This window comes from Balaenoptera acutorostrata, chromosome 10 (genome assembly GCF_949987535.1).
Source record: "Balaenoptera acutorostrata chromosome 10, mBalAcu1.1, whole genome shotgun sequence".
NCBI classification, from domain to species: Eukaryota; Metazoa; Chordata; class Mammalia; order Artiodactyla; family Balaenopteridae; genus Balaenoptera; species Balaenoptera acutorostrata.
Window position 1 is genome coordinate 39982459 of NC_080073.1, and position 18882 is coordinate 40001340.

General features: G+C 59.6%; 3 protein-coding genes across 10 annotated transcripts in view; all 3 read left to right on the plus strand.

The window, feature by feature from the left end:
* COL7A1 (collagen type VII alpha 1 chain) overlaps window positions 1–18882 on the plus strand; it is a 45474-nt gene that overhangs the window by 17899 nt on the left and 8693 nt on the right. For 4 of the 7 annotated variants that reach the window (XM_057554739.1, XM_057554736.1, XM_057554737.1 and 1 more), the window contains exons 65-121: window positions 102–137; window positions 546–608; window positions 888–932; window positions 1554–1589; window positions 1662–1697; window positions 1809–1904; window positions 2013–2048; window positions 2135–2170; window positions 2287–2334; window positions 2666–2701; window positions 2833–2955; window positions 3034–3234; window positions 3325–3360; window positions 3441–3494; window positions 3678–3746; window positions 3822–3866; window positions 3982–4044; window positions 4193–4237; window positions 4564–4599; window positions 4735–4770; window positions 4918–4962; window positions 5181–5213; window positions 5291–5353; window positions 5444–5479; window positions 5559–5639; window positions 5776–5844; window positions 5987–6022; window positions 6103–6144; window positions 6300–6344; window positions 6434–6478; window positions 6998–7033; window positions 7117–7176; window positions 7318–7425; window positions 7605–7676; window positions 7831–7866; window positions 8083–8142; window positions 8265–8309; window positions 8541–8576; window positions 8689–8724; window positions 8799–8855; window positions 8992–9063; window positions 9622–9693; window positions 9937–9972; window positions 10265–10345; window positions 10595–10648; window positions 10737–10790; window positions 10865–10927; window positions 12379–12441; window positions 12546–12662; window positions 12845–12922; window positions 13020–13073; window positions 13244–13292; window positions 13993–14025; window positions 14174–14260; window positions 14488–14577; window positions 14660–14863; window positions 17383–17497. In XM_057554739.1, the coding sequence (XP_057410722.1) occupies window positions 102–137; window positions 546–608; window positions 888–932; window positions 1554–1589; window positions 1662–1697; window positions 1809–1904; window positions 2013–2048; window positions 2135–2170; window positions 2287–2334; window positions 2666–2701; window positions 2833–2955; window positions 3034–3234; window positions 3325–3360; window positions 3441–3494; window positions 3678–3746; window positions 3822–3866; window positions 3982–4044; window positions 4193–4237; window positions 4564–4599; window positions 4735–4770; window positions 4918–4962; window positions 5181–5213; window positions 5291–5353; window positions 5444–5479; window positions 5559–5639; window positions 5776–5844; window positions 5987–6022; window positions 6103–6144; window positions 6300–6344; window positions 6434–6478; window positions 6998–7033; window positions 7117–7176; window positions 7318–7425; window positions 7605–7676; window positions 7831–7866; window positions 8083–8142; window positions 8265–8309; window positions 8541–8576; window positions 8689–8724; window positions 8799–8855; window positions 8992–9063; window positions 9622–9693; window positions 9937–9972; window positions 10265–10345; window positions 10595–10648; window positions 10737–10790; window positions 10865–10927; window positions 12379–12441; window positions 12546–12662; window positions 12845–12922; window positions 13020–13073; window positions 13244–13292; window positions 13993–14025; window positions 14174–14260; window positions 14488–14577; window positions 14660–14863; window positions 17383–17497 (3539 nt within the window). Of the gene's footprint in view, window positions 1–101; window positions 138–545; window positions 609–887; window positions 933–1553; window positions 1590–1661; window positions 1698–1808; window positions 1905–2012; window positions 2049–2134; window positions 2171–2286; window positions 2335–2665; window positions 2702–2832; window positions 2956–3033; window positions 3235–3324; window positions 3361–3440; window positions 3495–3677; window positions 3747–3821; window positions 3867–3981; window positions 4045–4192; window positions 4238–4563; window positions 4600–4734; window positions 4771–4917; window positions 4963–5180; window positions 5214–5290; window positions 5354–5443; window positions 5480–5558; window positions 5640–5775; window positions 5845–5986; window positions 6023–6102; window positions 6145–6299; window positions 6345–6433; window positions 6479–6997; window positions 7034–7116; window positions 7177–7317; window positions 7426–7604; window positions 7677–7830; window positions 7867–8082; window positions 8143–8264; window positions 8310–8540; window positions 8577–8688; window positions 8725–8798; window positions 8856–8991; window positions 9064–9621; window positions 9710–9936; window positions 9973–10264; window positions 10347–10594; window positions 10649–10736; window positions 10791–10864; window positions 10928–12378; window positions 12442–12545; window positions 12663–12844; window positions 12923–13019; window positions 13074–13243; window positions 13293–13992; window positions 14026–14173; window positions 14261–14487; window positions 14578–14659; window positions 14864–15172; window positions 15526–17382; window positions 17498–18882 lie in introns of those variants that run through there. The other 3 variants (XM_057554740.1, XM_057554742.1, XM_057554743.1) reach the window with 3 other exon arrangements.
* UCN2 (urocortin 2) lies at window positions 15659–17370 on the plus strand. Its single transcript, XM_057554748.1, has one exon. The coding sequence runs from the start codon at window positions 16300–16302 to the stop codon at window positions 16918–16920; it is 621 nt and encodes a 206-aa protein (XP_057410731.1). The 5' UTR covers window positions 15659–16299; the 3' UTR covers window positions 16921–17370.
* Window positions 17416–18882, plus strand: part of PFKFB4 (6-phosphofructo-2-kinase/fructose-2,6-biphosphatase 4) — a 41366-nt gene continuing 39899 nt past the window's right edge. Inside the window, exon 1 of one of the 2 annotated variants that reach the window (XM_057554747.1) lies at window positions 17416–17497. Coding sequence is in view for 1 of the 2 variants with exons in the window: in XM_057554744.1 (XP_057410727.1) it covers window positions 18427–18490 (64 nt within the window). In the remaining variant the exon portion in view is untranslated. The other variant, XM_057554744.1, reaches the window with a different exon arrangement.

The following is an 18882-nucleotide window of genomic DNA, read 5'->3' on the forward strand; positions in this document are numbered from 1 at the left end:
CCTGACAGGCCTTGGGTTCACAGGAGCTAGTGGCCCTGTCAGTGGGCAGTGCCCCTGACCCCATGACCACTGCGGACTCCCTGACTTGAGTCTCTCCTCAGGGTGCTATAGGCAAGGCTGGGGACCCAGGGAGAGACGTAAGTATGGGGAGATATTAGGGTGGAGGGCGGCTCAGGGGTCCAGCATGAACTGTGTAGCCCGGTCTTCATAGTCACAGTATCAGCGGGAGTAGGGGGAGTTGGTCCAGCCCTGTCCTTGGGAGGGTCCCAGTCCCTGGCAGGCAGGTTTGAGCAGAGTCCTGCTTTCTGACCTTCTCTGCCTTGGGCGCTACAGTAGGACCCCCAAATCCTGAGGGTTCTTCCCTTGGGAGTTTCAGCAGGGGCCCCCTACCCTGTCGGGTTTCAGCCTCGGGACCTCCATGGCTCCTCCCAATTCTGGGGGGACTCTACACTGGAGGAAGTTCTTAGTGGGGTTCTCCAAGTCCATGGATGTGCCCCAAGAGATGTATCAGTGGCCTTCTCAATCCTAGCAAAGACTTTTTCCAGGGACTTCCTGGCCTTCGAGGAGAACAGGGCCCCCCTGGCCCCTCTGGTCCCCTTGGAGCACCGGTGAGTCCCACTTTCATGGTACCCTTTTATTAAAAAAAAAAAAAAAAATTTATTTATTTATTTGGTTGCACTGGGTCTTCGTTGCAGCAGGCGGGCTCCTTAGTTGTGGCAGGCATGTGGGATCTAGTTCTCTGACCAGGGATCAAACCCGGGCCCCCTGCATTGGGAGCTCAGAGTCTTATCCACTGTGCCACCAGGGAAGTCCCCTCCTGGTACCCTTTTGCCCCCTTACTGCCCTCACCCCAACCCTGACTTCTGACCAATGATCCATTCCCACAGGGAAAGCCAGGCGAGGATGGCAAGCCTGGCCTGAATGGGAAAAACGTGAGTGTCCAGGGTAGACACAGTGAAACCTCCAAAAAATGCTAGCACGTGGACATGGCCCAGATGTGCCATACACATGGGCACGCACACAGACACAGGCTGACGCGTGCCAGCACCCGAGTGCGTAGCCCACACATACAGATACATCCTGAAGCACACGTCCATGTGCACACACAGGCAGCCTCACAGACACAGTGAGTTAAGTCGACCTGCCGACCTGTGCCTGGATGGGCCAACACAAGCTAATATCACCACAGCCACGGGCACAGGCAAAGAGCCTCAGACACAGATGGAGAGGTGCCAACACACAGGTGTGAAGCCCCTATTCAGGGATACTGAAGACATGTTGACACACAAACACTTCCACCCATACACGTGCTATGACTTGGCCCCAGGGCTGCACGTGTACCTCTGTGGAGGTGTGGTGAGACACACATCCAAGGCTCTGACGTGTGATACATGTGGGGGCAGACCGACATATGCATTTGTATCCACAGTCACTTGTATACATACGGCCACACATAGTGAGGTAGACACAGGACTTGCAGACAGATACCAAGACACACAGACAATTCTTAATTCTTAATTCTTTGGGGTCTGATGTGAGTCCTCTGCCCGCAGGGAGGACCTGGGGACCCTGGAGAAGATGGGAGGAAGGTGAGTCCCCTCACTTGGAGTCTGCTCTGGCTCAGATTGGGGCCATGTCTGAAGCGCCCTTGTCTTCCTTAGGGAGAGAAGGGAGATTCGGGCGCTCCTGGGAGAGAAGTGAGTGTTGGAGTCTTCTGCAACCTCTGACCCCTGACCCTGACCCTGTGATATGTGGCTCCACTCCTTTCTGGGGTCTCAGGGTCCTAATGCTGGCTGCATCCTCCACAGGGTCATGATGGCCCCAAGGGTGAGCGAGGAGCTCCTGGTAGCCCTGGACTCCAGGGCCCCCCGGGCCTCCCAGGGCAGATCGGCCCTCCTGGCCAGGTGAGTGTCCAGGGTAGTTCCAGGACTTGGGAGCAACAGGGGCCATTATGTTGTCACCCTGGGAGGCCATGATCCTGTGTGACTTCTTTGTATTCTGACATGTCTCAGGGTTTCCCTGGTGTTCCGGGAGGTTCGGGCTCCAAGGTGAGTGTGCAGATGCTGGGTGGGGGGTATGGTCAGGGGCTGCCCAGAGTGGGGGCATTTTCCCCACTGGTCATTCTTTTTCTCAGGGTGACCGTGGGGAGACTGGACCCAAAGGGAAACAGGTGAGGCCCCCATCTTTTTCACTTGCCCCGGTAGCCATAGCACCGGCGCATGCGCACACACGCCCCCAGCCCCAACCCCAAGCTGGGTCCAGCAGCTTGTCTCTTGGTGTCTCCAGGGCCTCCCAGGAGAGCGTGGCCTGAGAGGAGAGCCTGGGAGCACGGCGGTGAGTGAAGCCTGGAACCTGGCCCTTGACTGTTATGTGCACGCCTGTAGCGGCCACCTCTGTCCCCTTCTGCTTGCCGTGAGGCCCCACTGGAGCTGTGCTGTGTGCTCAGCCCCCTGCCCTGTTGGGATTCCTGTAGCCTACACTGAGGGGAACCTGGGCAGCGGGGACATGTCAGGGAGGGGCTTCCAGTGACCTCGAGCCACCTCAACCAAGGGCTAAAGGGTCCTCTGGGCAAGAGGCCTGGGGAAGAGGGTATGGAGGCTGTTTTGGGGGGCAGTGTGGGGCCTTCTCCTCTGTGGGCAGCCCCTCACCCAGTTTGTGTCCCCAGAATGTGGAGCGGTTGCTGGAAAATATTGGCATCAAGGTAGGTTGTTTGGGGGCTGGGCATGGGGGCTGGTGGGAACCCCATGGGAAAAGTAATGCCCGCGGGGCCAGGCCAGGGCGTGGGAGGCTGCAGTAATGGCCCTGCTCTTCTGACCCCTCACTGTCACTCAGACGTCTGCCCTGCGGGAGATCGTGGAGAGCTGGGAAGAGAGCTCTGGCAGCTTCCTGCCTGTGCCTGAACGGCGTCGTGGCCCCAAGGGGGACCCAGGAGAGCGGGGCCCCCCAGGCAAGGAGGTGTGTGTTGGCTGCTCAGGGGGGCATGTCCTGTGGACGGTGTGCTTGACACCAGCATTTACTCTTCTGTTCCTCCAGGGCCCCACTGGCTTTTCTGGAGAACGCGGGCCGAAGGGAGATCGTGGAGACCCTGGCCCTCAGGGGCCACCTGGCCTGGCCCTTGGGGAGAGGGGCCCCCCTGGACCTCCTGGCCTTGCTGGGGAACCTGGAAAGCCTGGTATCCCTGGGCTCCCAGGCCCGGCTGGGAGTGTGGGAGAGGCAGGGAGACCAGGAGAGAGGGTGAGCCTGGCTGGGACGGCCGGGGAGGTGGGCTCAGGAGGAGCTTGACTCCCCACGGGCATAGCCCCCACCTTGCGATTTGCACTTCAGGGAGAACGGGGAGAGAAAGGAGAACGTGGAGAACAGGTGAGCTGGCGGGGGCTTTACCGGGCGGGACTGCCTATGGGCTGTGTTGGGGTGGCCACCCATTTCCTTCTTTTCTGCAGGGCAGAGACGGCCCTCCTGGCCTCCCTGGACCCCCTGGCCCCCCTGGCCCCAAGGTGATCACCCCAGCTCTGCCCAAACCTGTGACTGCTGTCACCAAGAGGCCACCATTGGCTTGAGCCCCAGAAATTCCATGTGGTGACTCTGACCCTACAACCCTCTGGCACCCTGTGATCTGGGATGACCCCTCCATGCCTCTGTGACACACACATCTCTCCACTGTGACCTTGTGCTTGTAGGTGGCCATGGATGAGCCAGGTTCTGGACTCTCTAGAGAACCAGGACCCCCTGGACTCAAGGGTGCTAAGGTCAGTGTGTGGGATCAACCTGGGGGCCACCCTTGCCATGGCGCCAGCGCCTGGCTTGACATGTCATCCCCACAGGGGGAGCCAGGCAGTGACGGCAACCGAGGCCCCAAAGGAGACAGGGTAAGGCCTCCCACCCCACCATGTTTCCCCTCCCCTGCGGGAGGGCATGCCGGGGTGGCATGTCTGTGGGCACCTGGCAGTGATGGGGGCTCAGGGCATGACACTCTGCTTGCAGGGTGAGCCAGGCATCAAGGGAGACTGGGGAGAGCCTGGACAGAGGGGTCAAAATGGCAACCCGGTGAGTCCTTGCCGCACGGGCCGTGTGTGCACAAGTACACGGCTCTCACTTGTGTTGTCCGCGCTGGAGTCTGCTCTGCCTGGGACTGTCTAGGGGGAAGCTGGGATGGGGAACGAGGACAGTGTGGCCTTAAACGTGTTCTCTCTAGGGTCTGCCAGGAGAGCGTGGTGTGGCTGGGCCTGAGGGGAAGCCGGTGAGTGATGGCAGGAACAGCCTGGCCGACATTCTGGGGAACAGCTACCCTTTGCTGTGTGCTGGCTGCCGTATGCACATGTCACCAGTGACCAGTGCCGGGGTGGGGTGACTGGGTGCCCAGGTCTGAGTGCAGATGCATGATGGCTGTGTACGCGTACAGGCCCATGTGTATTGTCCATGTGGGGCAGTCTGTGGGTACGGGGTGATTTATGCCTGGGAGGGGTGGAGGTGCAGAAGTGGGGCCCCCAGGCAAAGGTCTCCAGAGGGCAGGAACAGGCCCAAGTGAGGCCAGACTGAGGCTCAGCAGCCCCCTTCTCTATCCAGGGTCTGCAAGGTCCGAGGGGGGCCCCTGGCCCAATGGTGAGTACCCCAGAATCCTGCTCCCTCCTGTTCCCATCCTACAGTGGGCAACCCCTACAATGGGCAGTACTGCCTCAGTTTCCCTGGGAGGGTGGGATTGACTCCCACTCATCTGGCTCTTTCTCTCTCCAACAGGGTGGCCATGGAGACCCTGGACCACCCGGTGCCCCGGTGAGTGATGGGGAAGCACTGCCTGGTGGGGGTGGGACAGGCATTGGTCCCCACTGATGACTCAGTTGGATAACTTGTTTGTGTTAGTCCATGAGTCCAGGTGGATGACTCTGACCCCAGTTTCCTGCCCTTGATACTCTTTTCTAGGGTCTTGCTGGCCCTGCGGGACCCCAGGGACCTTCTGGCCTGAAGGTGAGTATAGGCATGTATGGGTGTGTGGCTGGAAGGATGTGGTGGCTTGGAGCAGCCTGTCTGCACCAGGATAACATCTGCCAACCTCTGGGAATGTCACTGCCCTGTAATGCGACTGAGCACCAAGGTGCCCCGTCCATGTGGGCTTTGCTTGTGGATGGGGGCTGAAGGGCCTCTCGTTCATCTGTGGGGTCATGCAGTCTCTGGGGTTTTGGCAGGGGGAGCCTGGAGAGACAGGACCACCAGGACGGGTGAGTGACCCAGCCCATGGGTTAGTCACAGGGAGCTGGGTGGGGTTGGCACTGCCCTGAACTTTTTCTTCCTCCAGGGCCTGCCTGGACCCACTGGAGCTGTGGGACTTCCTGGCCCCCCTGGCACTTCAGGTCTTGTGGTGAGTGAGGCCCCTGCAGGGATAGCATGTCCCTGCCCTCTGGGTCCCGTGCTCTCCATGTCCCTCTCACATCTGACTTGTTTCCTTCAGGGTCCTCAGGGGGCACCAGGTTTGCCTGGACAAGTGGTGAGTCCTGGGAATCAGGGCTGGACTCCGGGGGTCAGGAGTCAGGGAGCAGGCCCTTGACAGAGCTCTCCCTTCTCAGGGGGAGACGGGGAAGCCGGGAGTGCCAGGTCGTGATGGTGCCAGTGGGAAGGACGGAGACAGAGGAGCCCCTGGCGTGCCGGTGTGTGTTCTGAGGGGAGCTCGCTGTGGGCATGTGATGGGACCTGTGCCAGCCGTGTGCCTGGAGGAAGAGGAGGGCTGGGCAGCAGGGGCAGGGGGTGGAGAGGCACTGAGTTCCACCCGCCGTTCTGCCACAGGGGTCACCAGGTCTGCCTGGCCCTGTCGGACCTAAAGGAGAGCCTGGACCCATGGGCACCCCTGGACAGGTGATCTTTGATCCTGACCCCCACCTTCTGCATCTGCTCCTCTGCCTCACCTCCAAGCCTAGTTTGTCCCTTCCATATGGACGGCGGGGTGGGGATGGGGAGGTGGCAGGAGGCGAGGTAACTCACCAGGAGTTCCCTGCAGGCTGTGGTCGGGCCCCCTGGAGCAAAGGGAGAGAAGGTGAGTGTGTGGGAGGCCCCGGTTTGGGGGGGACAAGGGTTAGGGGCTGAGGAACCCCACTGACCCCTTTCCCTCATCAGGGCGCCCCTGGAGGCCTTGCTGGAGACCTGGTGGGAGAGCCGGTGAGTGTGGAACCTCCACAGCATAGTTCCTCCACCCCCGTGACCCTCACCTTCCATAATATGCCCTACGTGGTCCGGGCCTCATGCTCCCTCTTTGAGTCTCAGCTGTCTGTGCCCTTGACACCCATGTGTCCTCCTGACCCCTGTATCCACAGGGAGCCAAAGGTGACCGAGGACTGCCGGGGCCGCGAGGCGAAAAGGTGAGGTGGGCCTGGCCCCAGGGCCTGTGCGTTGGGCAGGGAGGGGTACGGTTGGGTGGCTAGACACCCTCACCACCCTTTCTATGCAGGGTGAAGCCGGCCGTGCCGGGGAGCCTGGAGATCCTGGTGAAGATGTGAGTCTGGGGTCTGGGCGAGTCTGAGTCTGGGTTGAGGAGTGCAGTTGTGGATGTGAGGCACCATTCCTGGGCCTGGGCACATCTGAACCCGAGCCTGGCTGAACATTCCAGCATTCAGGGTCCTGCTCTGGGAGCATGCGGGGGTCACGCCTCCTGGCTTCCACGTGCCTGTTCCCCCCTGTGTCTGAGCACATGTGCTCCTGTCTGATCTCCCAGGTCTCAGGACACATGGGAGTTCTTGTGGGCCTCTCCTTCGTCATGTATTGGTGCTGCCCCTTTCCCCACCCTGTCTGTGCTCCCGTATCTGAGCTCATGTCTGTGGTCATGTCTAAGCTCCCTGGGATGGGACATGTCTGAGTTCCTGCTCCTGTCTGCCATCCCATGTACCTGCACTCACATCCTCGGTCCCAAATGGCTGTGGTCACCTCTGGGCTCCCCTGGGAATGTTTTGGGGCCATACCTGAGCTCTGGGTTCATGTTCCTACTCTCAAATGCTGTTTACTTTGTTTTTTTTAGGGTCAGAAAGGGGCTCCAGGACTCAAAGGTCACAAGGTATGTGTGCCCTAAAGCATCCCTGCTGGGGGTCATGGTCCTGAGACTCCCTGAGCCTGATCTGACTCTTCTTTCCCTTGAAGGGTGACCCAGGAGTTGGGGTCCAGGGGCCCCCTGGGCCAATTGGTCCTCCAGGTCTAAAGGTAAAACAATGCCCCATCACTAGTAGTGGGGGCGGCAGGTGGGGCGGGGGGCCTGGAGGTGGGAGGAAGAGGGTATTCTGGGGCTAGTCCTGGGAAGGGGTCCTGCTGGAGCCATTCCTCCCTTTGCTATTTTTGTTCCAGGGAGACTTGGGCCCCCCTGGCACCCCTGGTGCTCCTGGTATTGCGGGGTTCCCCGGTCAGACAGGCCCTCGAGGAGAGATGGGTCAGCCGGGCCCCAGTGGAGAGCGGGTAAGGGCGCTAAGGGCTGCATGTGGGGACTTGGTGACTTCAGGACCTCTGAATCTGGTACTGGGTGAGGAGGAGAAGGGGGCCCAACCCTGCCGAGGGGGCTCCTGGTCTTGGGGGCACAGCACGGGAGGAAGGTTCCCAAGTCACCCTTCGCCTCTCTTGCCTCGTTTTCACTGTAGGGTCTGGCAGGCCCCCCAGGGAGAGAGGGAGCCCCAGGTCCCTTGGGGCCACCTGGACCCCTTGGGTTAGCGGTGAGTAGAAGTGCCCCAACGCCCCATGTCTCTGATTGCTGTGCGTTGGAGTCTGTCCATGTGGGGACTTAGGCTGGGGACTGTGCCACACTGTGTGGCTAGATGTGTGTGTGCCTTTGAGGGGCACAGAGGCCTCACCTCACTCTGCCCACAGGGAGCACCTGGGGCCCCTGGACTCAAAGGAGACAAGGTAGATGGGACAATGCTGCTGGCTCTCTCTTTCACCCCTGCCACCCCCTCCAGCTTCCACTAACCCCTGTCACCCCCCTCTAATCTCCACTGACCCCTGTCACCTCCTCCAATCTCCACTGACCCCTGTCACTCCCTCCAACCTCCACCGACCTCCCATGACCCTCTGTCCTCACCAATTCCCCTCACTGATCCCTGGTGTCCTGTTGATCTCCAGGGAGACCCTGGAGCAGGGCCGCCTGGGGCCCGAGGCGAGCGTGGGGAGCCAGGTGTCCGGGTACGTATGTCCTGCTCTGCAGCCATGGCCATTCCAGGGAGCCACCCTGGGACTCCCTTCATCACAGCTCTCGCCTCTGATTTCCAACTTACCGAGTCACTGAATCTATTGTCACCATCCAGGGTGAAGATGGCCGCCCCGGCCTGGAGGGACCCCGAGGACTCGTGGTGGGTCCCCCTGGGGAAAGAGCCAGTGATGTGACTCAGTCCCCTGCCTGTGCCCTCTGTGCCCTTGTGACACTCTGCAGCCTCCTGCAGCCCTCTGGTTCTCCTTGGCTACTCTCTGGTCCTTTGTCTCCCCCATTCCCCCGGGCCCCCCAGTCCTCCCCTGCCCCCTGAGCTATCTCCCCAGTAGTCCCCACAAATTCCCTTAGCTCACCATTTTCTTCTCTCATACAGGGTCCCCCAGGCAGCCGGGGGGAGCGTGGGGAGAAGGTAAGGATATGGGGAAGAGGCCCCTGGGGTCAGTGTGGGTGGGGATGGATCTTGCAACTCAGGATTTGGGACTTCTCTATTTGGGTGAGACTCACACTCTTCCACCCAATAGGGTGACACTGGAACCTCAGGGCTAAAGGGTGACAAGGTGAGTGTGCGCATGGGGGAGGGCAGGGGACTAAGGGTGCCCCTGACTCCTCTGACTGCCCCCTGTCCACTCAGGGTGACTCAGCTGTGATTATGGGGCCTCCGGGGCCACGGGGTGCCAAGGGGGACATGGTGAGTGGGTCTGGTCCATGTGCAGATGGGTGTGGGAGGGGCTTCTGTGTGGGCTGGACCGGGGGATCTGAGAGCTGAAACCCTCAGAGGGTAAGGGACTTTTAGCCCCTGACCCTGATTTCTGACCCTGACCCAGGGTGAACGAGGGCCTCGGGGCATAGATGGTGACAAAGGACCTCGGGGAGACAGTGGGGATGCTGGAGAAAAGGTATGGGGATGAGGTTGGGATATTCTATACAGGGTGAAGAGGGGGTTCCTACAGGCTGGGGGGCTCCATGGAGGGTCTGTGAGGACAGGAGGGGAGGATGGGAGGGGGCTTTCTGGGGGTCAGAGGGGAGGGGGTTCTGTCAGCTGTAGCAACTCTGTGGGGTAGCTGAGAGCTTGGGGGTTCTATGGGAGGGGCTCAAGGGCCTGGATACGAGGTGAGAAGGGGAGTCTGTGGCCTGTGGCTCTATGAGAGTGCCTGTGGGAATGGGAAGGGGGCTCCTTGGCTGTTAGGGGTACTCCAGGTAGGGGTAAGGGTAGGGGCCCAGTGGTAAGAGGAGTGGCAGGGATCTGGGGGTCCTGGGGTGAGAAATGAGCCACCCCACAAGCCACAGTCCCCAGCTCCACCCTGCTGGGGCGTGGGCTGGAAGGGAAGGGGCCGTGGGGAAGTGCGTGGGAGCAGCACTGGCCAGCTCCGCCCCAGTCAGCAGGTTCCAGTCATTCTCCGAGCATGCAGCCTGGTCTGGTCCTGATTGTGTCCCTCTCCTGGTCACTCCCACAGGGCGCCAAGGGACAGCCTGGAGACAAGGGCTCAGCCGGGTTGCTGGGGGTGCGTGGACTCACAGGACCCAAGGCAAGTCCAGCCCCAGGTACAGACCCAGAGCCATGCATCACACACCCCTGTCCCAGGGGTGTCCTCTGAGCATTGGAGGGTTTCCTGCCTCCCTTGCTGTTGGCCCCATATGTGCTCACACGGGCTCCTTGTGCAGCCTGGGCCCTGGCTGCAGTCACCGAGTGGCTGCATGTGCAGCAGACAGGCCAGCATAAGGGACAGTCACACTGAAGGGCTGCCCTCCCCCATCTGTGTTTCCCACAGGGTGAGCCTGGTGCTGCAGGGATCCCTGGTGAGCCGGTAAGATGCCCCCATGCCCATGTAGTGGCCTTTGACCTTACAGTGAACCAGTGCTCTCATGTTGTCCAGGCACCCCCCTACCTTCACAGTAGCCCCCATGATGGTTCCACCCACATAGTGACCCCTGCCCATGGTGACCCTCATCCCCATGGAAAACCCTGCCCTTCCAGTGGCTCTGGCCCCTAATGATGATTCCCACCCCTATGGTGTTCCCTGTCCATTACATCCAAAGTGATTCCCTCTGATCCCTCACTGACCTCCGCTGGCCTCACATTGACCCCTTTCCCCCCAGGGATCCCGAGGAAAAGATGGAGCCCCTGGTGTCCGAGGAGACAAAGGAGATGTTGGCTTCATGGGTCCCCGGGGCCTCAAGGTGGGAAGGGGACTGTTTTTTTCCCCCTAATCAGGAGGACCTGATGTTGGAGGGTGAGGTATCTGGGGTCAGAGGTCAGGTATCTGGGGTCAGATGTGGGGGTATCCGGGGTTGAATGTGAGGTGTTAGGTTAGAGGTTGGAAGGTCAGAGGTTGGAGTATCTAAGGCCAGTTTGGAGAGTAGTTTCAGGGTCAAGGGGTTACAGGGTGAGGTATCTGGAAGTCATTTTTCACTTCTTTTCTCCCGCAGGGCGAACAGGGGGTTAAGGGAGCCTGTGGCCTTGATGGAGAGAAGGGAGATAAGGTACAGGGGTGATGGGGCATATGCGTTGGGATGTGGGGGGTTGTGAGGCCTGGGCCCTAACGCTGATCCCTCCACCTGATCCCTGCAGGGAGAAGCTGGTGCCCTAGGCCGCCCAGGGCTGGCAGGACGCAAAGGAGAGTTGGTGAGAGTGGGGCACCCCCAGAATGAGGAGTGAATGGGTGGACCAGGGCCTGGCTAATGTCTTCTCTTCTCCAGGGGGAGCCAGGTGTTCCAGGCCAGTCAGGGGCCCCTGGGAAGGAGGGCCTGATCGGTCCCAAGGTATGGGGTCTCTCTCAACAGTGGACATCGGGGGTTTAGGATTGGGCAGGGAAGGGCATGGTTGGGTCGTGAAGGTTTTGGGTCAAGGAAGGTTTTGGGTCGTGAAAGGTTGGGACATTGGGGGGTGGAGTGGGGCTGGTCTTAAGGTTTCAGGGTGGGTTGGGGTCACAATGTGCTTTTTTTTTTTTTCTTTGGCCGCACCGTGTGTGTGGCATGCGGGATCTTAGTTCTCCGACCAGGGATTGAATCCGTGCCCCCTCAGTGGCAGCGCAGAGTCTTTTTTTTTTTTTTCTTTTAAGATTGAGTTATTATTTATTTATTTTATTTATTTTATTTTATTTTTTTTTTTTAAAGTTTTTTTTTTTTTTTTTTTTTTAAAGGATTTTCTTATTTATTTATTTATTTATTTATTTATTTTTGGCTGTGTTGGGTCTTCGGTTCGTGCGAGGGCTTTCTCCAGTTGCGGCAAGCGGGGGCCACTCTTCATCGCGGTGCGGGGACCGCTCTTCATCGCGGTGCGCGGGCCTTTCTCTATCGCGGCCCCTCCCGTCGCGGGGCACAGGCTCCAGACGCGCAGGCTCAGCAATTGTGGCTCACGGGCCCAGCTGCTCCGTGGCATGTGGGATCTTCCCAGACCAGGGCTCGAACCCGTGTCCCCTGCATTAGCAGGCAGATTCTCAACCACTGCGCCACCAGGGAAGCCCCTATTTATTTTATTTTTATTTCTCTTTGGCTGCGTTGGGTCTTAGTTGCAGCACGTGGGATCTTCATTGAGGCATGCGGGATCTTTCGTTGCAGTGTGCGGGCTCTATGTTGCGGCGCACGGGCTTCTCTCTAGCTGCGGCATGCGGGTTTTCTCTTCTCTAGTTGTGGCATGCAGGCTCCAGGGCACGTGGGCTCTGTAGTTGTGGCGCACGGGTTCCAGAGCGCGTGGGCTCTGTAGTTTGTGGCATGCAGTCTCTCTAGTTGAGGCGCGCAAGCTCAGTAGTTGTGGCTTGTGGGCTTAGTTGCCCCGCAGCATGTGGGATCTTAGTTCCCTGACCAGGCATCAAACCCACGTCCCCTGCATCGTAAGGCAGATTCTTTACCACTGGACCACCAGGGAAATTCCGAAGCGCGGAGTCTTAACCACTGGACTGGCAGCGAAGTCCCCACAATGCACATTTAGGATTAAGGGATGGGAGGTGGAGCAGCACATGCCTCAGGGCTGAGGGGTTACGGTGGGTGGAGGTCAGTGGGGAGGTTGGAGTGTCAGTGTAGGGGAAATAGGTGGAGTCAGGGCAAGGGGCATCACAGTGGGGTCAGGGTCATGGGTATCATGGCAGATTGAGGGTCTCCGGCTGGTAGGGCCACAGGTACTTGAGGTTATGGCCATTGGGCCTGGGGGCTTATGGAGGTTGAGCTGAGGTAGGCCAAGGCAGAGGGACTCTCATGCTTCTTTCTGTTCCCAGGGTGACCGCGGTTTTGATGGGCAGCCAGGACCCAAGGGTGACCAGGGCGAGAAAGGGGAGCGGGTAAGTTGAGGCTAAGGTCATGGTGAATTGAGGAGATTGTACTCTCTGGAAGTGGGTCCATCTTTGGAAGCTCTCATCACTGACTCTGACCTATCTCTCCTCAGGGGCCTCCAGGAATTGGGGGCTTCCCAGGTCCCAGGGGCAGTGATGGCTCTAGTGGTCCCCCCGGGCCACCTGGCAGTATTGGTCCCAAAGGCCCTGAAGGACTTCAGGGCCAGAAGGTGAGGGGCCCTGACTGACTCCAGACCCCTGAGCCTCACTGACCCTTCACACCTCATTGACCTCTGGCTCTGCAACCCATTCCCTCAATATCTTTGCCCCAACCTCTGAACTTATGATCCCAATTTGTCCTACTTCTGACCCCCACTGCCTCTGACCCTGCTTACTTGGTCCTGTCTGACAGGGTGAACGAGGTCCCCCTGGAGAGAGTGTGGTGGGGGCCCCTGGGGTCCCTGGAACCCCTGGAGAGAGAGGGGAGCAGGTGAGTGGGGATTCCTGGGCTTGGGGTCAAAGGTTGGGGTGACCTCTGGTGTCTGTGAGATCAGAGGTCACAGCCTGGTCCTATCCATTGCACATAGGGGCGGCCAGGACCTGCGGGGCCCCGCGGAGAGAAGGGAGAAGCTGCACTGACAGTGAGTGTGGGGTATGGGGGTTGTGGGCTCTGCCTCCTGCACCCAACCCCTGACCCCCTGGACCCTGGACCCTGACTCAGCGCTGCCCCTCCATGATCCCTGCATCATGTACCCTTTGGCCTTCTGTGATCCATTGGTTCTTCATGACCCTTGTGGTCTTGGGCTCCTAGGAGGATGACATTCGGGGCCTTGTGCGTCAGGAGATGAGTCAGCGTTGTGGTGAGTGGGGCCCAGCCCACAGTCTCTTGGGTACCACCCCACTCCATCCCCGTACCCCTAGACAGGGGCAGGCAGCATCCCCAGAACTTCCAAGGGGCAAGCAGTCAAGGAGATGGGTGGAGACAGATGGATACAAAAAGCACACAGGTGTTTCAGGACAGACATGCTGACAGGACTTCCCCAAATGGAGACCCAGGCAGAGGTGGAGGGACACGTAGTGTTCCTGGGTGCCCAGGATGGTGGCGTGTGGAGGGGGTGAAGGTGTGAGCAGAGCCAGTTCCTCAGGGCCTGATGTGGAGCCAGGGTTTGGGTGGAGGGCTCTGGTGGCCCTGGGGGGCATCAGAGAGTGAAGCTCGTCTCCTTCCGCCTCTCTCTGTGGCTGCTTTCCCTCTGTCTCCATGCCTGCCGGCTCCTGACTGGCTGTTTCTCCCTCTCTCTCTTGCCCTTTGTTGGCCTGTTCCCAACTTCACTCTCTCCCTTTGTCTGCTTCTCCCCTTCCTTTCTTTCTCTTTCTCTCTCTCTCTGCATCTGCTTCCCTTCCTCGCTCTCCTGTCTGTCACTCTCTCCTGCCTGTCACTCTCTCCTGCTGTCCCCCTCTGTATGTCTCTGCCCCCGTGTGCGTCTCTCTCCCTGCCTCTTTCCATCTTTGTCTCCTGCTCTGTTATTGTCTCTCTCCCTGCCCCGTCTCTGACCCCTCCAGCCTGCCAGGGCCAGTTTATCACATCTGGATCACGTGAGTAGTTTTCTGGTATTTTCCGCTCCCGGAACTTTCCTCACCCCAGGCCCTGCTGTGCCCATCACCTGGGTCCTCTAAGCAGGGGCTTGGCTGGGGTGTCCACCATGCTGACCCCAGGGCCCTGTGCCCCTGCTTCTGGCTCTAGGACCCCTCCCTAGTTACTCTGCAGACACCGCTGGCCCCCAGCTCCACGCCGTGCCCGTTCTCCGCGTCTCCCATGCAGAGGAGGAAGGTGAGGACGGCTGGAGCCATGGGGCGTGTGGGGTGGGGTCACAGACACACACGGGGCTGCTCATGTGTGCAGGGCCCACACCACGCGTGTAGGGTCCACATGCAGGGAACACTCTTGTGTACACGTGGGAGACCAGTGCTGCCCACCCCATCCAAGGGCCAGGGTTGGGCAGCATGAACCCGGCCCTGCCGGGGCCCTGCTCACAGCACACCCCACCATGCGTGCAGGCCAGGTGCCTCCTGAGGACGATGAGTACGAATACTCTGAGTATTCCGTGGAGGAATACCAGGACCCTGAGGCTCCTTGGGATGGCGATGGTGAGAAAGGGGGCTGGGCCCAGAGGGATTTGGGGAGGGGCAGACAGAGCCCATCCCTGCTGACCTCTTTGACCTCCATCAGCCCCAGACCCCTGCTCGCTTCCACTGGACGAGGGCTCCTGTACTGCCTACACCCTGCGCTGGTATCATCGGGCTGTGGCAGGTGGTATAGAGGCCTGTCACCCCTTTGTCTATGGTGGCTGCGGAGGGAATGCCAACCGTTTTGGGACCCGTGAGGCCTGTGAGCGCCGCTGCCCGCCCCGGGTGGCTCAGAGCCAGGGGACAGGTATGGGCGTACCTCCCATCCCATTAGGGGCCTACCCATATCACGTCCAGGGTCAGGGTCCTGGGTCAGAAGCCCCCTCAGACTGGGGGACCTGGGACAGACACCCGAGACCAAAGAGCTGAGTAGAGAACCCCAGCTCTATGTGGAGTCCCCAGTATGGCCACCCTCAGTGCTCCCTCCCTTAAAGACCTGAGGGAGCATCCCTCTCTGCGGGCAGAGCCTCCACACCCTATGCCCCCAGCTTCCCCATTCTCTGTGGCCGATGTGATGGGTAAGGTCAGATGGCTGAACCCAACCTGCCCCACCCAGGTGCTGCCCGGAGCTTAGGCAGATGATGAGCTGAAGTTCAGCATCCCCTGGAGGAGTCGGTGTCTCAGCTGGACCCTGCTGTCCCTCCCCTTGGTGCTAGAGGCCTGCGTGCACGTGAGCGTGCATGAGCATGTCCGTTAATTTCAGTGACTTGTTCCATGGGTCTAGCCTTCCCCCTTGTGGACAAACCCCCATTGTGGCTCCTGCCTCCCCGGCAGATGACTCAGTGTGGGGATGGCTGTGGGCAGTGAGCGGATGTGACTGAATCTGACCGCATCTGACCTGCCCCTTGACCCAAGCCTGTGACGACATGGTGCTGATTCTGGGGGGCATTAAAGCTGCTGTTTAAAGGCCCCTGTTGTGACTGTTTGGGGAGGTGTGGGTGTCAGCGGGGCAGGTTTTCCCTGGGAGGGCAGTACCATCCCGAGTGGGTACAGAGTCCCTCTGTCCAGCCCTGGTCACTGTCCTGTGACCCTCAGTCCCCAACTTGTCCCCAGAAAGAAGACAGGGTAGGGGCTGAGGATATGTCCTCACTGCTCCCCAGGAGGGGATGAATCATAGGTGGGGGGCTGCCTCAAGCCAGGAGACAGGCCCCAGCTCTCAGCCCAGGGGCTGAGGGAGATAAATGGGCCCTGAAGGGGGCAGAGAGGCAGACCACAGCACAGCACTGCCTGGCCCCAGCTTACCCTAGAGGAGGCTGCTACTGGTAGGACTGGGGTCAAGGGGGATGGGCAGGGCTTTTGGGGTTGAATGGATCTGGGATTTGGGTCAGTGGAGGTCTCTGAACCTGAGGCGCCCTGGGACCTCTGGCTGCTTCTCTGCCTCAAAGACCCCCATTCCTGCCTTTCTTTGCCCTGGATCTACTACAAGCTTTCTTGCTCACACCTCAGGCTCCCCTTTGGTCCCTCTGTGTTTCTCTCTCTTTGCATCCTTATTTCCATCGCACTGTCTCTGGGGCAGTTTCTGTCTCTTTTTTCTTCCACTCTCCATTTGCTCCGCCTCCCTCTCATGCATTTCCATCTCTTTCTCCCTCTCCCTCTCTCCTCCCTCCCTCCCTTTCTTCTTCTTGTTCTTGTTCTTCCTCCCTCCCCCCCATCTCTCTCTCTATAAAATATATCCATATCTAGATGTACCTGTGGCTCTCTGTCTCTGGGTTTCTCCATCACTTTGTCTATCTCTGTCTCTCTCACTCGCTTTCTCACTCTTTCTGTCCCTCTGACCCCTTCTCTGCCTGGCTCTGTCTGTTTTCTCTGTCTCACTCTGGCTCTCTTCTTGTCCCTTCATCTCTGTTTCTGTCTCTCTCTGTCCCTGGCCTGGCTGCTCTCTGTCTCTCTGCTTTCCCCATCTGTCTCTGTCCATGGGCCATAGCTGACCAGGGCCCCTGCCCTGAACCTGTTTTCTCCTCACAGCCTGACCACACGATGACCAGGTGGGCTCTGCTGGTGCTGATGGTCCTGACATTGGGCAGGACTTTGCTTGTCCCAGCAACCCCTATCCCAGGCTCCCGGCTCCTCCCTCAGAACTTTCCCCAGGGCACTCCCTGCCCTGTGACCTCGGAGAGCCCTTTAGCCAGCACCACAGGCCCCTCCACTGTTTGGGGCCACCCTGGCCCTGGGCCCCGCATCACCCTCTTGCTGGATGTCCCCCTTGGCCTCCTGCAGATCTTACTGGAACAGGCCCGGGCCAGGGCAGTGAGGGAGCAGGCTGCTGCCAATGCCCACATCTTGGCCCACGTTGGCCGCCGCTGAGCCTGAGGGAGGGGATCACAATGATGGAGCCAGCGTGGATGGGGAGACCTGCAAGGCAGCGGCAGAGCTGGACGGTACTACATCTGGGCACGGTGCATCAGGACTCCGCCACGTGGGGTCACTGCCATGTGGTGTCATATCAGAGTGCCTCACAGAGTCACAGTGTGTCTGGACAGCCTGGATGTTGCTGTGTCAGGTTGCCAGGTGGAGTCTTGCCACTCCTAGGAGCCCCACAGGCTTACAGTAGGTCTGGACAGCTTGGACACTACCATTGAAGGTCACTACCGCATGGAGTCTTATCATGTCTGGGTCCCACTTGTGTCCAGTCACAGAGCATCTGGACACCATCACATGTGGTCACTGTAATGCCACTTTCAGGCACCTCAACACAAGAGACCATCACTGCATCGGAGACCAGCCCACCTAAGACCAGACCCACAGGTCTGCCCTGTCTTTCCACAGGTCACCACACAGAGAAATGCTGGCGGAGGGTCACATGCATGAGGCAGCACCCACCCCAGATGGACGGGGCCATCAGGGGCATCTCCAGGCACAGTGAGATGGTCGTACGTGGGAGGTCTGTGGCCGTGGCAGCCTTGCCCTGTGTGTGTGGGGGGGTGTGCACGCATGTGTGGCTGCATCTCTGTGTATCTAACAGCTGTGAGTGCGTGTGAGCAAGGTGAGGCCATGTGAGGGGGCTGGGAGGAACAGGAGCTTGTCCCCCAAACCTACATGAAGCACGCTCAACACGTAGCCAGTCACTGTCTTACCCACACCCCTGCATACCCAGCCTCTGCCCTTGGACGCACATGGCTCAGGGGAGAAGGAGCTCAGGCTGCTGGGGCTCTGGCCCAACTGCCCCTCCTTCATCGAATTGTCCTGAGCAAACCTCCTCACCTTTCCAAGCCTGTTTTCTCCTCTGTAAAGCAGAGTGATGCCACCAAGCTTCTTGTGAGCACGGAGTGATGTAATGTACATGAAGGTTCTGGCACGCAGAGAGCGCTCAATACATGTAGTGACCGGAGAATGGGGTAGACAAGAATCACACAGTTGTGTGCACTCAGGCAGTGACACACGAGGGCGGAGTCATAGTTGGCTACGTTGCTCCTCTCCCCACTCCCCCCGCCCCAATTTCACTGACCTGTCCCTTGGTGTGCAGGGCGTATGTTTTGCCTAATCTCACAACCCCGACTCCATTGCTGTGCCGGGGATGGGACTGACCTTCTGGAGAGTGTGGTCAGGCTTGCCTGCAGATGGGGCAGGTATTCTGGGTAGTGTAGACAACTCCAGCTGGAGAAAGACGTAGCACTGTCGGAAGTGTGGCTGCCCAGGGCTGGGGACACTGACGGAGATCTCACAGTTGTCAGCAGCCCTGGGGGGCGGGCCCAAGGCGGGGCTGGAGAGGCGGGGCCAGCCGGCCAGCTGGGCTCTCTCCGGAGCCTGGAGGGCGGGGCTGCCCGACTCCGAGGTGCAGGGGGCGGCGGCCCAGGCCAGTTCGGTTGCAGGATGAACAGAGGCAAGGAAGGAGGCAGCTCCCTGACGGACCCCGGGTCAGGGAGCAGCAGGCAGGGTAGGCACGGGGCAGGGTGGAGAGGGTGGGGGGATTGGGAAAAGACCTGGGCAAAGTGGAGGTGGTGCTAGAAGGGGTGTGAGAGTGTTGGGGGTCTCTCCAGGAATAGGGGTGCTCTTAGGGGCATCAGCCTGTCAGTGGCATGGAGGAGGGGGAACACTGGCGCCTTGCCGGGGAGAAGGAGCTGGGCCAAGGGGGAACTATAAATAGCTTCTTCCTCCAGCCCAGGGGGAGGGACAGTCAGCTGGAGCTTCCCAGGGGGCCTCCTGTTCTGCCCTTTGCTGGCCTCCAACGGGTCATGTTTATCCAGGTCCCCCCTCAGGGGTCTTACCAGTTCGGGGAGGTCCAGAGGCTCATTTGGGAAGTTTTTCATGTGATGTTACTTTAGCCCT